We start from the raw sequence: 11,823 nt of genomic DNA, 5'->3' as shown, positions 1-11,823 counted from the left end.
ACATACTGTATTTCAGTATCCTAGTTTTCCATTATAATTCTCTCTGTATATAATTTGATGCACTTTAAAATCTGCCCGAGAAGGCTCCAAAGCCTTCCAGACTCCAAGTCACAAAAAAAGTCAGTTTTAGAAGTCCAGCTCCAGCCCTTGGGGGCCATCTTTCCCCTCCCTCTCCCCCCTCCCCCCATGTCTGGGACTTGCCCAAAGTCACTGGGGCAGGTAGACTTCCTAGGTGAGTTTTGAGGGCACGCCCTCTGCCTCCTCTGGCAGCCAGTGCTCCTAGCCGTAGTGGGGGCTTCCAGTTTGGGTCCAGTAGATGCGTCCTGCAAGATCCCGTCCCCTGATCTTCAGTTTTCTTCGGGGTTCCAGATTTTCCCGTGCCCCTCCCCCCGCCCCCTTCTCTGTGGGCCCTCGGCTGGCCTCCCTGGGGGAGATCGGTGGCGCCCCGCCCGCCCTGGGGACCGGGGTATGAGGCTGCCCCACGGGGGGGAGGGGAGGAGGGATGGATGGGAAGAGGAGGGACTGCTTAGGGAGAGGAGTGTCCACTCCGCCCCCAGCCCCGCCCCCTGCTGTCACCCTTCTTCTCCCCTTCTCCCGTTCCGTAGCCCCCAAATCTTCCCCCTCCCCTCAGAGTCTCCAGCCTCGCGCCCTCGGAGCGCACTCCCGGCCCTCCTTTGGGGGTTCCAGACTTGGGGTGCAGTAGCACCGAGGGGCCTGCAGGGGAGGCTCGGCCGGGAGGCTGCGGCCATTCTCGCCGTTCTCCCGGCCAGACAGGCAATTGCGGTTAAAACCTGCAGCTCTCCCCGCCTCCCTCTTTCCCGGCCGGCTTTCTGGCCCCTCTCTCTCGCCGTACCGGACGCTTTGTGTCAATTTCCTGGCTCCGTTTACTTTATGTCAATGGAGAGCTGAGCCCCAGAAGAGGATGAGCAGGTGGTCCAGGTGGCTGCGGCTTCCCTAGCGCCGAGGCGAGCTCAGAGAAGGCGAGACCGAGCGGGAGGCGAGGGAGAGGAGGAAGGCGGGGGCTCCGCGGGCTCGCCGGCTTTTGTTCCCGCAGCTCTCCGGGCCGCTCTCCAGCTCCGGCTGCCCGCTCCTCCTCCTCCGTCTGCGAGCCGGGCCGGGCGGCTCTCCGGGCTCCCCGCCGTGAGCACCGCCCGGGCCGAGGCGAAGCGGGAGGCGCTCCCAACATGGCCGAAATCAGCATAGACCAGTCCAAGCTTCCCGGAGTGAAGGAAGGTGAGCCCCCCGGGGCCGAGGCTCCGCTCCCTCCCCGTCCCGTGACCCCGGCGCTGGCCAGAGACCCTCGGGGCGCCGCCGCCTTCCCCCGCTCCCTCAGGAGGGACCCGGGCGAGGGAGGGCTCGGGGTCCCCGGCACATCCCTCGAAATCTGGGCCCCGCTCTCCTGCCTGGGAGCCCGGGAGCGTGGGGGGCGGGGGTCTCCCCTTCCGCCCGGTCCCGCAGCAAAGGCGGGAGCCGCTCCAGACCCCCCCGGACTCGGGGCTTTTCCCAAAGTTGGCACGGGACGTCCTGGCCCCGGAGCGGAGGCTGCCACTCCCCCTCCCCCCCGGGGCCCTGCCGGAGGCTGTGGGGGCGAGCTGGATGTGGTCAGGACCCCCTCCCAGACCCGTTAAAGGGCCGGGCTGAGCGATCGCCCCCTCCCCCATCACCCGCCCCCCAACACTCCCCCCCCCCCCCCCCGCTGCCGGTTTGCTTTGGCCTGAGGTGATCCCTCGGACTCCCGCCTGCCTGGGCCGGGGGTGGGGGGCGATGCCGAGCTGGGGGTGCCGGGAATCCGGCCGCGCCCCCCCCCCAGCAGAGCTCGGGGCCTCGGAGGCGAGCGGGCCCCGCCTGCGGAGAAGCCCCGCTCCGGCCTGGCGCCAGATGTTTCGGTGGCCTGGAGTGGGGGGGACGGGAGCCGAGGCGCTTTTGTTCGCTCCCTCCTCGGTGCACAAAGGTGGGGGGGGTCCGAACCCTGGCCGGGAGCTGGGGGGCGGGGGGACTGTCTGAGCCCTGGCCGGGAGGGCGGGGGGCGCGGTCCTGCCCTGGGGCCCGAGAAGCGGCTGCCAGCCTCCGCTTGGGGAGCCCGGGGCTGAGGGGCGCCCTCCTCCAAGTTCCCTCCTTAGCCCGGGGCGGGCCATTGTGTGGAAAGCTCGGGCCCTCTGGCCTTTGACTTGCAAATGCCTTCCCTGAACTTGGGCCGCGGAGCGGGGCTCCCCACTCCTTGCGCGCCGCTCCCCCACGTGCCCCTCCCCCAAGCGGATGGCTGGCCTGGGGCTCTCCCTTGCTTTTCCTGCCTATGGACTTTGGGCTAGCCTCCCCCCCATTCAGTAACTAAAGTCTAAGCGGGGGCACTCAGCCCCAGGCATTGTGTGGGCCAGCGTTCCCATCAGTCTCCGGGGCGGGGGGTGCCCAGTGGATCCCATTCAAGGTGCCCCTTTTTTCTGCTCAGCTTTCTGTTAAAAAAAAAAAAAAAAAGTTGTGGTCGTCCTTCCTCCCCCCCCCCTCCCCCCCTAGACTGGCTCCCTTGAAAGGTCAGCTCGAAAATGTCCTCCTCCTGGAGGCTTTCCGGGATTCCCCAGCTGTGACTGGCCGGGCTGCTGCTTTCTTGTTCTGTCGCAGCCACCCTTTGCCTTCCTATTTGGGGTTTTCTTGGCAGGCTTTCCTCCAGCTCATTATACGGACAAACTGGGTGAAATCCCTTGCCCAGAGGCACCCAACTAGTAAGCGGGAGATTTCAATTCACGTGATTCTTCCTGACTCCCTTTCCCCAGTTCTAACCATTGCCCCACCTATATAGTTATGTGTTTCTGGACAGGGCCTGTGGTGTCCCTGGTTCTGGGCTCCCCCGTGTAAGGGAATTGTGGGCCAGCAGCTCTCTGCTCCCAGTCTTTAGAAAGTTACCTAGCACAGAGGCACCGTCACTTCCACATTCATAGCACTCATCTGTCTCCACATTTCTTTTTTAGAAGTAAGCTCCTTGAGGCCAGAAATCACTGAATCTTAAGTCTAAAGTGGGAAGGAACCTTAGAGGTTACCGAGGTCAACCTCCTCATTTTAAAAATGGGGAAGCTGGGACTCAGAGGGGCTGTGTGACTTGAAGGTCTTGGAAGCCTGAGCCCACCTCCTTCTGCCCCAGCAGGCACTTGGGTGGAATAGAGAGATAAAGTGAAGAACTTCCAGGAATGTATGTATTGGTCATTGCACTTATCACCCTGGCTCTCTTAAGTTTACACAAGAAGAAATCAAGTCCCATTAAAGGAAGTGGTTTCCCAAACTGAGAGAGAGAGAGAAGAGAGAGGAGAGAGAGAGAGACAGAGAGAGAGAGAGAGAGAGAGAGAGAGAGAGAGAGAGAGAGAGAGAGAGAGAGAGAGAGAGAGAGAGAGAGAGAGAGAGAGAGAGAGAGACAGAGACAGAGACAGACAGAAGAGAGAGAGACAGACAGACAGACAGACAGACAGACAGACAGAAGAGAGAGAAAGGAGAGAGAGACAGACAGAAGAGAGAGAGAGGGGGGGAGAGAGGGGAGGGAGGGAGAGAGAGGAAGAGAGAGAGAGAGAGAGAGAGAGAGAGAGAGAGAGAGAGAGAGAGAGAGAGAGAGAGAGAGACAGAGAGACAGAGAGAGAGAACAAGAACCTAGCCAACAGTAGGTGTCTCATAAATGATTGCTGACCAAATGAGGTTGGGACTGTGATGCTGGGGTGGATGAAATTTCATTTAATAAACTACTTTCCGTGTCTGCTTAGTTTGTCAGAATTGGTATTTATCCGAAGTATTTTAATTGAGTGCCAAGGTCAAAGTTTGTGCTCCCTGGGAGGAGCAGGCAGGAGGGCTGACTGGGATTTGGGGAGGATTCCCACTCATTTCTTCTGAGGAAGGTACAGGATAAACCCTCATCATGGCCAGTCCTTCCCTAACAATTTCTTTTGACCCCAATTAAAAGAATAAAAATAGATCGGTGAAGATGTGCCCTGAGAAGGAGATGCTGGAGTTGTTCTGACAAGGGAACTTCTACCCTAGTTTGGGTGGGATGTTTAGCAGTTCTTTTAATAGGCAGGCTGCTGACCAAGCTTTCTGAGGAGCTCAGCTCTTCCCCCCTCAGCTCTTCCTTCCCTCTTCCCCCCCCCCCAACTCTGCTGGGCTTTTTAGCACAAAGTGGCCACTCTGTGGAAGGTCATCTGTCAGCTCACACTGGCTGTTCTGGCCAGCATGGGTTGGAGGCAGAGGTTCTTTGAGAGCTTCCCACCTGGCCCCTCAATTGTGTTCATTGTGGTACCAGCCAGAAGCTGAGGACTGAGAAATAAAGATTATCAGTTTATTCTCCTCAGCTGAAGTCTAATCTCTGCCTCAGTGGGCCTTTAGGGAGAGTAAAGAACATTCCTTATTTGGATTGTGTTATTAACAGGGTGGTTCCTGGCAGCCTTTTTTTGACATCTTGTGGTGTGCTTATTTAGAGTAATGAACAGCTTTGGATTTTCCCGACAAGCCTTGGGACCCTGGGTTCAATTTGCATCCCAGCCTTTTCTCACCTGGGCTGACTGGGATGTCACTCTGCAGGGATGGGGAGAGCCTGGAGGCTCCTAGGGGTCAGGGGTTCAATCAGTCCTTCTTTCACATGGCATACCTGTCACCAGGTGCTCCCTGAGCATGGGATTATGGGCAGCCTCCATTGCTTTGTAGGTTAGAGGAGGCCCAGGAGGACAGAGAGATCCAGCATGTGGGACTTGAGGCCTGAGTCTTCTACAGCCTTCTTTTCCCTACTCCAAGTGACCTTGGACAAGCTTTTAACTTCTCTGACTTTAGTTTCCTTCTCTATAAAATGGATGTTTGACAATCTGGAAAGCTATTTGGAAGCATGCCCAAAGGCCTATAAAACTGAGTGTGCCCTTTGACCCAGCAGTTCCACTCCTGGTCTGTATCCCAAAGAGAGCAAAGAAAAGGGAAACAGATTATTTGCATTTAATGTATATATATATATATATATACATATATATATATGTATATATATATATATATATATATATATATATATATACATACACACACATATATATGTGCATAACAGCTCCTTTTGTGGTGGCAAAGAATTGGACGTGAGGGATGCCCATCAACTGGCATGTGGCTGAACAGTTGTGGTGTGTGGTTGTGATGGAGCGCTATTGTGCTCTCTAAGAAATGACCAACAGAATGGTTTCTGAGAAATCTGGCAAGATTTGTTTCCAACACGTGCAAAATGAAGCGAGTGGAATCAGAAATTGTCCATAGGAATGAAAGTATTGTAATGACTGATTCAAGACAGTTCTAGAGGACCAGGGGACCTCCAGGGAGGGAACAGATCAATTCTGAATGTAGATTGAAGTAGACTTTGTAAACTTTATTTTTATTGTTTTAGTGTGTCTCTCTCTGTGTGTGTGTGTGTGTGTGTGTGTGTGTGTGTGTAATTTTCATTTACAAAATGAAAATGTTTGGTATGACATGTGTAATGGAAATCAGAGTGTTTGCCTTCTCAAGGTGAGAGGAGGAATAGGAGGGAAGGAGAGATTTTGGAAATACATATATGATATGTGCATAGATATGTGGTGAAAATTTTTATATGTGACTGAAAAATATTTAACAAAACAATTTTTTAAATGAATTTGTTGGACTAGATCACCATTGATGGCCCATCAGTGAGCTTGTGAACCAATTTGTAGTTATTAAACATCTCCTTTTTGAAAGGTCTTTTCTGTGCTAGGTCCCAGAGTTACAAAAGGAAAAAGAAAATAAATCCTTCCTGTCTCCTCCCCCTCCCCCTCCCTCCCTCTCTCTCTCTCTCTCTCTCTCTCTCTCTCTCTCTCTCATCTCTCTCTCTCCTCTCTCTCTCTCTCTCTCTCCTCTCTCTCTCTCTCTCTCTTTCTCTCTCTCTGTCTCTCTCTCTCTCTGTCTCTCTCTCTGTCTCTCTCTCTCTCTGTGTCTCTCTCTCTCTGTCTCTCTCTCTGTCTCTCTCTGTCTCTCTCTCTCTCTGTCTCTCTCTCTCTGTCTCTCTCTGTCTCTCTCTGTCTCTCTCTCTCTCTCTCTCTCTCTCTCTCTGTCTCTCTCTCTGTATATATATATATATATATATATATATATGTATATATATATATATATATATATATATATATATATATATATATATATATATATTTTTTAGCTGAGACAGTTGGGGTTAAGTGACTTGCCCAGGTCACACAGCTAGGACATGTTATTTGAATGCAGGTCCTCGTGACTGCAGGAGGTGCTCTATCCACTGCACCACCTGGCTGCCCTCTATCCTCAACTCTGCATGGAAATCAATAAGTAGAGAATATATTGAAAGTAATGGGAGTTTACTGTGGTGCCATGGGAAGGGGCAGCTGAGGAAGCAAAGGCTTTGGGTGCAAGTCCCCAATCTTCTAGGTTCTAGCTTTATTGGCTTTGGGGAAATCCTCTCATCCTTCTGAGCTTTTTTCTTTATCCATAATATGAGGAAGTGGAGGCAGAAGTGGCCTTTAAAGTTTGAAATGTTTGTTCATGTGAATCTGTGAATGTCAAGTGAGTGGCAGTTAGGGGAGTGCTAATAAGTGGCCAGACTGGATTGGAGAGGCTGTTCCTGGTGGATGAGGTGAGGAGGGAGTGCATCCCAGGCTTGCCCAGAGGCCCCAGGGAACGGCAAAGGCCTATTTTGTTAGGATTGGCTTCCTACCCACTCAGCTTCTTACCAAAAGATAAGCAATAATTTCCAAGCATAGATGGCAGGTCACAACACTGAGTCAAGATAGAGAGGTGAGTATTATTCATTTAATGATTATAGATCAGGTGTGGTGCTGGGAACAGGTGGAGCCGGTGATCCAAGCAAATTGTGGAATGACTCTCAGCCTTGGTTTTGTCATCTGCAAAATGGGATAATGATAGCCCCTTTTTTCCCACTAGGCTGTTGTGAGGATCACCTGAAAGGCAATTATAAGTAGGAGCCATGGTTATTTTTTGTTGAGTTTCTCCCCCATGCAAGAACTGTTCTGCATGTCACAAGTGAAGTCAGAGGCTACCCATGAGGGAGGGAGGCTTTGGATCCTTGGTCTAACTTGCTCTTGGTCCCTCCATTCATCCTCATCCTTCCATGGCTGTCGTTCAGTCTCACCTCAGGAAGTATGTCCATCTATCCAATGATCTGGGGGCTTGCCTTGAATTCTCTTGGTATCTGCACAACAGCAGCTCAGCTGGCCATCTTATTGCCACTAGTGATCGCCTCGCCTTCTTTTCCAAGTGTCCACCTCCACTGGTGTTCCTTTTGCCAATTCTCTCCCCCAGTTCTAGGCTATTATCAGACAGGTGCTTGCTCCTGCCACTGTGGGCCAGTCTGTTTGCCTTTGGGTAGCCCACTGCCCTTGGGTCAACATTTATTTCTGCCCAGAATATCTCCCACTTCATCCCAATTTTCCCAACCACATAATAGAAATAATAGAATAAGGTTTCTTAAAGCAAAGCTGGTTAAACTATGGGTTTCTACCCCATACGGGGTCTTATAATTGGGGGCTTTCAAAAAAAAACTGTCAACAGCAAAAAGTATCAAATATTCACCAATATTTAATTTTTTATATAAAAGTAAATAAGTGCAGTCATCTCATTACTATGGAAATTTCCTTTTATCTTTAATGAATGATGGTAAAATCATCTGAATACCAAAGAATTATTTTAAATCAATTTCCTTATAATTTATCGTCAATAAATGTTTGGTTTGTATATTTTAAATATCTGTATATTCAGGGATATATTTACACATTTCTCTGGTGAAGAGAGGTCACAAATGAAAAAGTTTAAGAAGCCCTGGTTTTAGGGATAAATTCAAGGCAGGGTCCTCACTCTCCCTTGAGGAGAAATATTGAGGGTTGGGGAAAAAAATAACAGGGTACTTGCCCCTAAGGTGCTCTAGCCACTGGAGGAGAGATGAGTATTTGGGGAGCTTTCACACAAGGGCAGGGAGCAGACTACATTGAGAATCTCTTTTTGAGAGATGGTTGGGGTGGCCAGATCTGGAACTACTAGATCAGTAGAGGAACTTTTGGGTGAGGTCATTTCTTTCCTGGTACAAGATCTGAATGTTGGGGAGCTCCTTGAGGTCCGGAGTTTCAAATATCGTCCTGGGGTCTCAGAATGGAAAATTGGAAAATGCTAGGCACTGAATTCAGATTTCCCTGTATCTGGTCCTGGTTCTTTCTCTTTTCTACAACGTTTTTCCTCTCCCTAGGTACTAGATAGTAAGTTTTGATCCCTAGTTCCATCAGTGAGTTGTGGAGTTGACCATCCTTTCTTTTCTTTCTTTCTTTTTTTTTTTAAACTTATATTTTCATTGTAGAACAAATAAGTTTGATTCATTCTGTTATATTTTCAGTAGCATTAAAATAGCATTTAATTCGAATGCCCAGGTAATTAAACATAGGTGGTGTCCATGGTTTTTTTAGGAGTACTTGGTACACTCAGGTTTTATTTTTGTTTCGGCAGCTGACAGTCTCTGAACGATATAGTAAGTCATACCCCTGCGTCAATTTCTCCATTTATAAAAATGATAATGGAAAAGAAAATGTCCCATAAGAAGAGTAGGAGAATGATGGACATGACATTAAAGCTCTCTTAGCTTATTTTAAAAGGCACTTGGAAGGAATAGTGTTTGCGAGAAACAAAAGGAGCATGAAGGAAAGGATTTCATCATTCTGAAAGCTTTTCCCAAGATTTCACCATATTTGGTCAGTGAATCTCTTCATGGATAACAGAAGGTAGTGGGAGGGTGAACTTCAGGTGTGTGCGTGTCTCCCCACCTGCTTCACAAAAATAGGAGCTCATCTCTGCTTTTTCTCCATGATGGTTTTTAAGAAAGCATCCTTTGTCCATTTGGAGCTCTTAGCCTTGGTCAGTGGTCTAAAGACCTACCATTCCCTTTAAATTTTAGAATGGGAAAGGATGCCAAGCCTCACTCAGCAGGGCCTGCATATACTCCTCCTGGCTGAATGGATGAAGGATGGAGCAGGGTGAGAGCTCTTTGAGTACAGGTGGCTTCCCTGGTCTGGTCTTTGCACTGTACTAGCTCTGGCTTTCTTCAGCATTTTCAGGTAAACAGGTTTTCTTTGCAAATACCTCTTCCTGATGTCTCAAGCTTATACCTTGTTCCATTGGGATTATCTTTCTAAATCTAGCCTTCTTCCCTCTCTGTCTTCTTAAATGGAAGTGATGGGATGTCTTTGTTTCAGTTTGTTGCATAATCTGTGTGAGCTCTGAGGAGTCTGTGTATTATCTATGGAGCGGAGACTTGATGGGACCATTTCTTGGAAGATCATAGACTTGCTGTGGCAGTTTATAGGTTTTCTTGCCAGGCTATCATGCTTGTCATTGTGTAAGCCCTCCAACATTTCTAGTAATCCCTTTTAGGTGAGCTACTTTCAGTGAGTTGGGGGCCAGAGACCTGAAAGCTTCTTTAATTCAATCAAACAATCATCAGTTATCTTCTGGTATCCTTAGGCATTGTATTAGGAACTAGGGAGAGATTAAGCATTTATGTAGTACCTACAACACGCTAGGCTCTGTGGTAGGAACAAGAGGGGCATTGGGCATTTATATAGCACCTACTATGTGTTAGGTATTCTGCTAGGAGCTAGAGTTTTAAAGATATGGTTACAATTCCTTGTATTTCATTGAAATGAGGATGTCACATGATCGAAAATCAGTAAATACAGTTTGTGAAGAACTAAAGCCATAAGTGCTAGAAGCCCTGGGGGAAGTTGTCTTTGGGAAAAAAAAAAAAAAAAAGACCCTTGCCAGACTGAAGCAAGATCAAGATCTCTCTCCCTTCCCCTCTCCTCCCCCTTTTCTTTCCTCTCTCCCCCCTCTTCCTCCTCCCTCTCCCTCTTCCCCTGGGTCTGTTCACAATTCCACCAACAATGTACTAGTGTTCTAGTTTTCCCACATCTCCTCCAATATTCATCATAAGATCAAAATTTTGAAAGGCAGGGGTGAGCAAGAAAGGGATTTCATACATTCAATCCACCCTGAATACAAGTCAAGTTTGGAGTCTTATTTGACTGAACCATACCTTGGCATAAAAGTGTCATAGCATTGCCTATTCAGAGAAAGAAAGAAAACCTGGGGGGGGGGGGGGGGAAATGGCTCCTCATTTAACAAGTAGGGAAATGAGTCCAGAGCATTAACTAATATACATGTTCAGAACCTAGATTCAAGGCAAGGGCATGTGATTCCATATCCATATGGAGGTTTGAAATAAGGCTAGGAAACGAGGTTGGGGCAAGACTGTGGATTTTTAAATGCCAGCCTTAGCAGTTTGTGAGAACAAGGGAGTGAGCAGGTTTGTTTAGGTCCTTCAAGTATATTTTGGAAACTGCATAGAAAAGGGATTAAATGGGATGGATCTGAAACAGAGAGACCCCATAGGTTAGTCTTGTCGAAGAGCAGGAGAGAGCTAGTAAAGGTCTAGAAAGAAGTGCTTCCCAGAGTGGAGAGAGAGGCCAGTTTTGAGAGACTTGGTGAATGAAGAATTAATACATATCAGAGTGGATGAAGGGGTAGGAGAGGGAAAAGTCAGGCTTTATATATATATGTATGTGTGTGTGTGTGTGTGTGTGTGTGTGTGTGTGTGTGTGTGTGTGTGCGTATATATATGTCAGGCCTCCTATGAATTTTGTGAACCTAGGTCACTGGAAGGTTGGTGGGGCTCTCAAATTACATAGGGATTTTATTTATTTATTTACTTATTTATTTATTTATTTATTTATTCATTCATTCATTTATTTATTTATTTATTTATTTATTCATTCATTCATTCATTCATTTATCCATTTATCTATCTATCTATCTATCTATCTATCTGTTTGTTTGTTTATTTATAGGAAAAATGAGTTTAAGGGAGAGGATGTTGATGTGATGAATTTGAGATGTTAGCAGGGCATCCAAGCACAAATGGTGAGCAGCCAGTTGAAGTTGCTGCATCAGAGTCAAAAAGAGAGTTTAGGGCTGGATATATACATTCAGATGGCATCTGTGTAGAGATTTAGTGACTGAATGAGCTCCCCAAGAAGACAATATAGTTGTGAGTCAAAAATTGACACTGGTAGAGAACTGATATGAACAGTACATGCAATTAATGCACACATTTTGGGCCATCTGTCAGCTGTTTAGGAACCTCTTTTGTGTAGTCCTTGGATTTCTGTTATTTTCCACAGTCTGGTGACTGAATAGGTGAGAGGTTACTGCATTTCCCTCCTACCTCTTATCAGGATCACTGGTGCCAGCCAAATCCCAGCTGTTCCAGATCATAAAACTACAGCAGCCAAATGTGATGGGAGTCACCATTGGTCTCTTCTGCTTTTTGTTCCTGTCTTCACTTCTTATGATTCACCAAAATGTGAAGACAAGGCCACAAGGAAAAATTGTTTGTGTTCTGTGATATTTTCATTCTCAGTATGTAGGACATAAGATTTGGTGCTGGCAAGGGATCATTGAGTTCGGTGCCCTTTCATTATGTTAATGAGGAGATTGAGCCTAAAGGAGGTCCTGCCCAGTGGGCAGACACGTGAGGGGTACAGAGTGGCAGAGCCTGGAGGGAAACTCTGCCAATTCCTGTAGCTCTGCTCTAGTGAGGCTGAATATCTATATTCTTTTCCAAGGAACCAGTCATCCTAAAAGTTTTTGTGCCTGTTATTGTTGTTTGTTTTGTTTTTGTTTTTATTGTGAAAATAACAATCATCAATAAACATGAGCATTTCAATATCCAAAGAGCAAAAAGAGAATTGAATGTGAAACTATGAACTTTTACTGGGTAATTTT

At 47.9% G+C, this 11,823-nt stretch overlaps 1 protein-coding gene across 2 annotated transcripts in view; it reads left to right on the top strand.

Annotated features, from left to right (window-relative positions):
• The first annotated feature begins 768 nt into the window (after positions 1-768).
• The window catches only part of CCDC50 (coiled-coil domain containing 50), a 75,781-nt gene continuing 64,726 nt past the window's right edge, over positions 769-11,823 (top strand). For both annotated transcript variants that reach the window (XM_074297865.1, XM_074297864.1), the window contains exon 1: positions 769-1,233. In XM_074297865.1, coding sequence (XP_074153966.1) covers positions 1,185-1,233 — 49 coding nt within the window. In that variant the 5' untranslated portion in view covers positions 769-1,184. The remainder of the gene's footprint in view (positions 1,234-11,823) is intronic.

The sequence above is a fragment of the Sminthopsis crassicaudata genome, chromosome 3, assembly GCF_048593235.1.
Source record: "Sminthopsis crassicaudata isolate SCR6 chromosome 3, ASM4859323v1, whole genome shotgun sequence".
In the NCBI taxonomy this organism is placed as follows: Eukaryota; Metazoa; Chordata; class Mammalia; order Dasyuromorphia; family Dasyuridae; genus Sminthopsis; species Sminthopsis crassicaudata.
The sequence above is the reverse complement of the archived record's forward strand: the minus strand, read 5'-3'. Positions and strand labels throughout refer to the sequence as shown.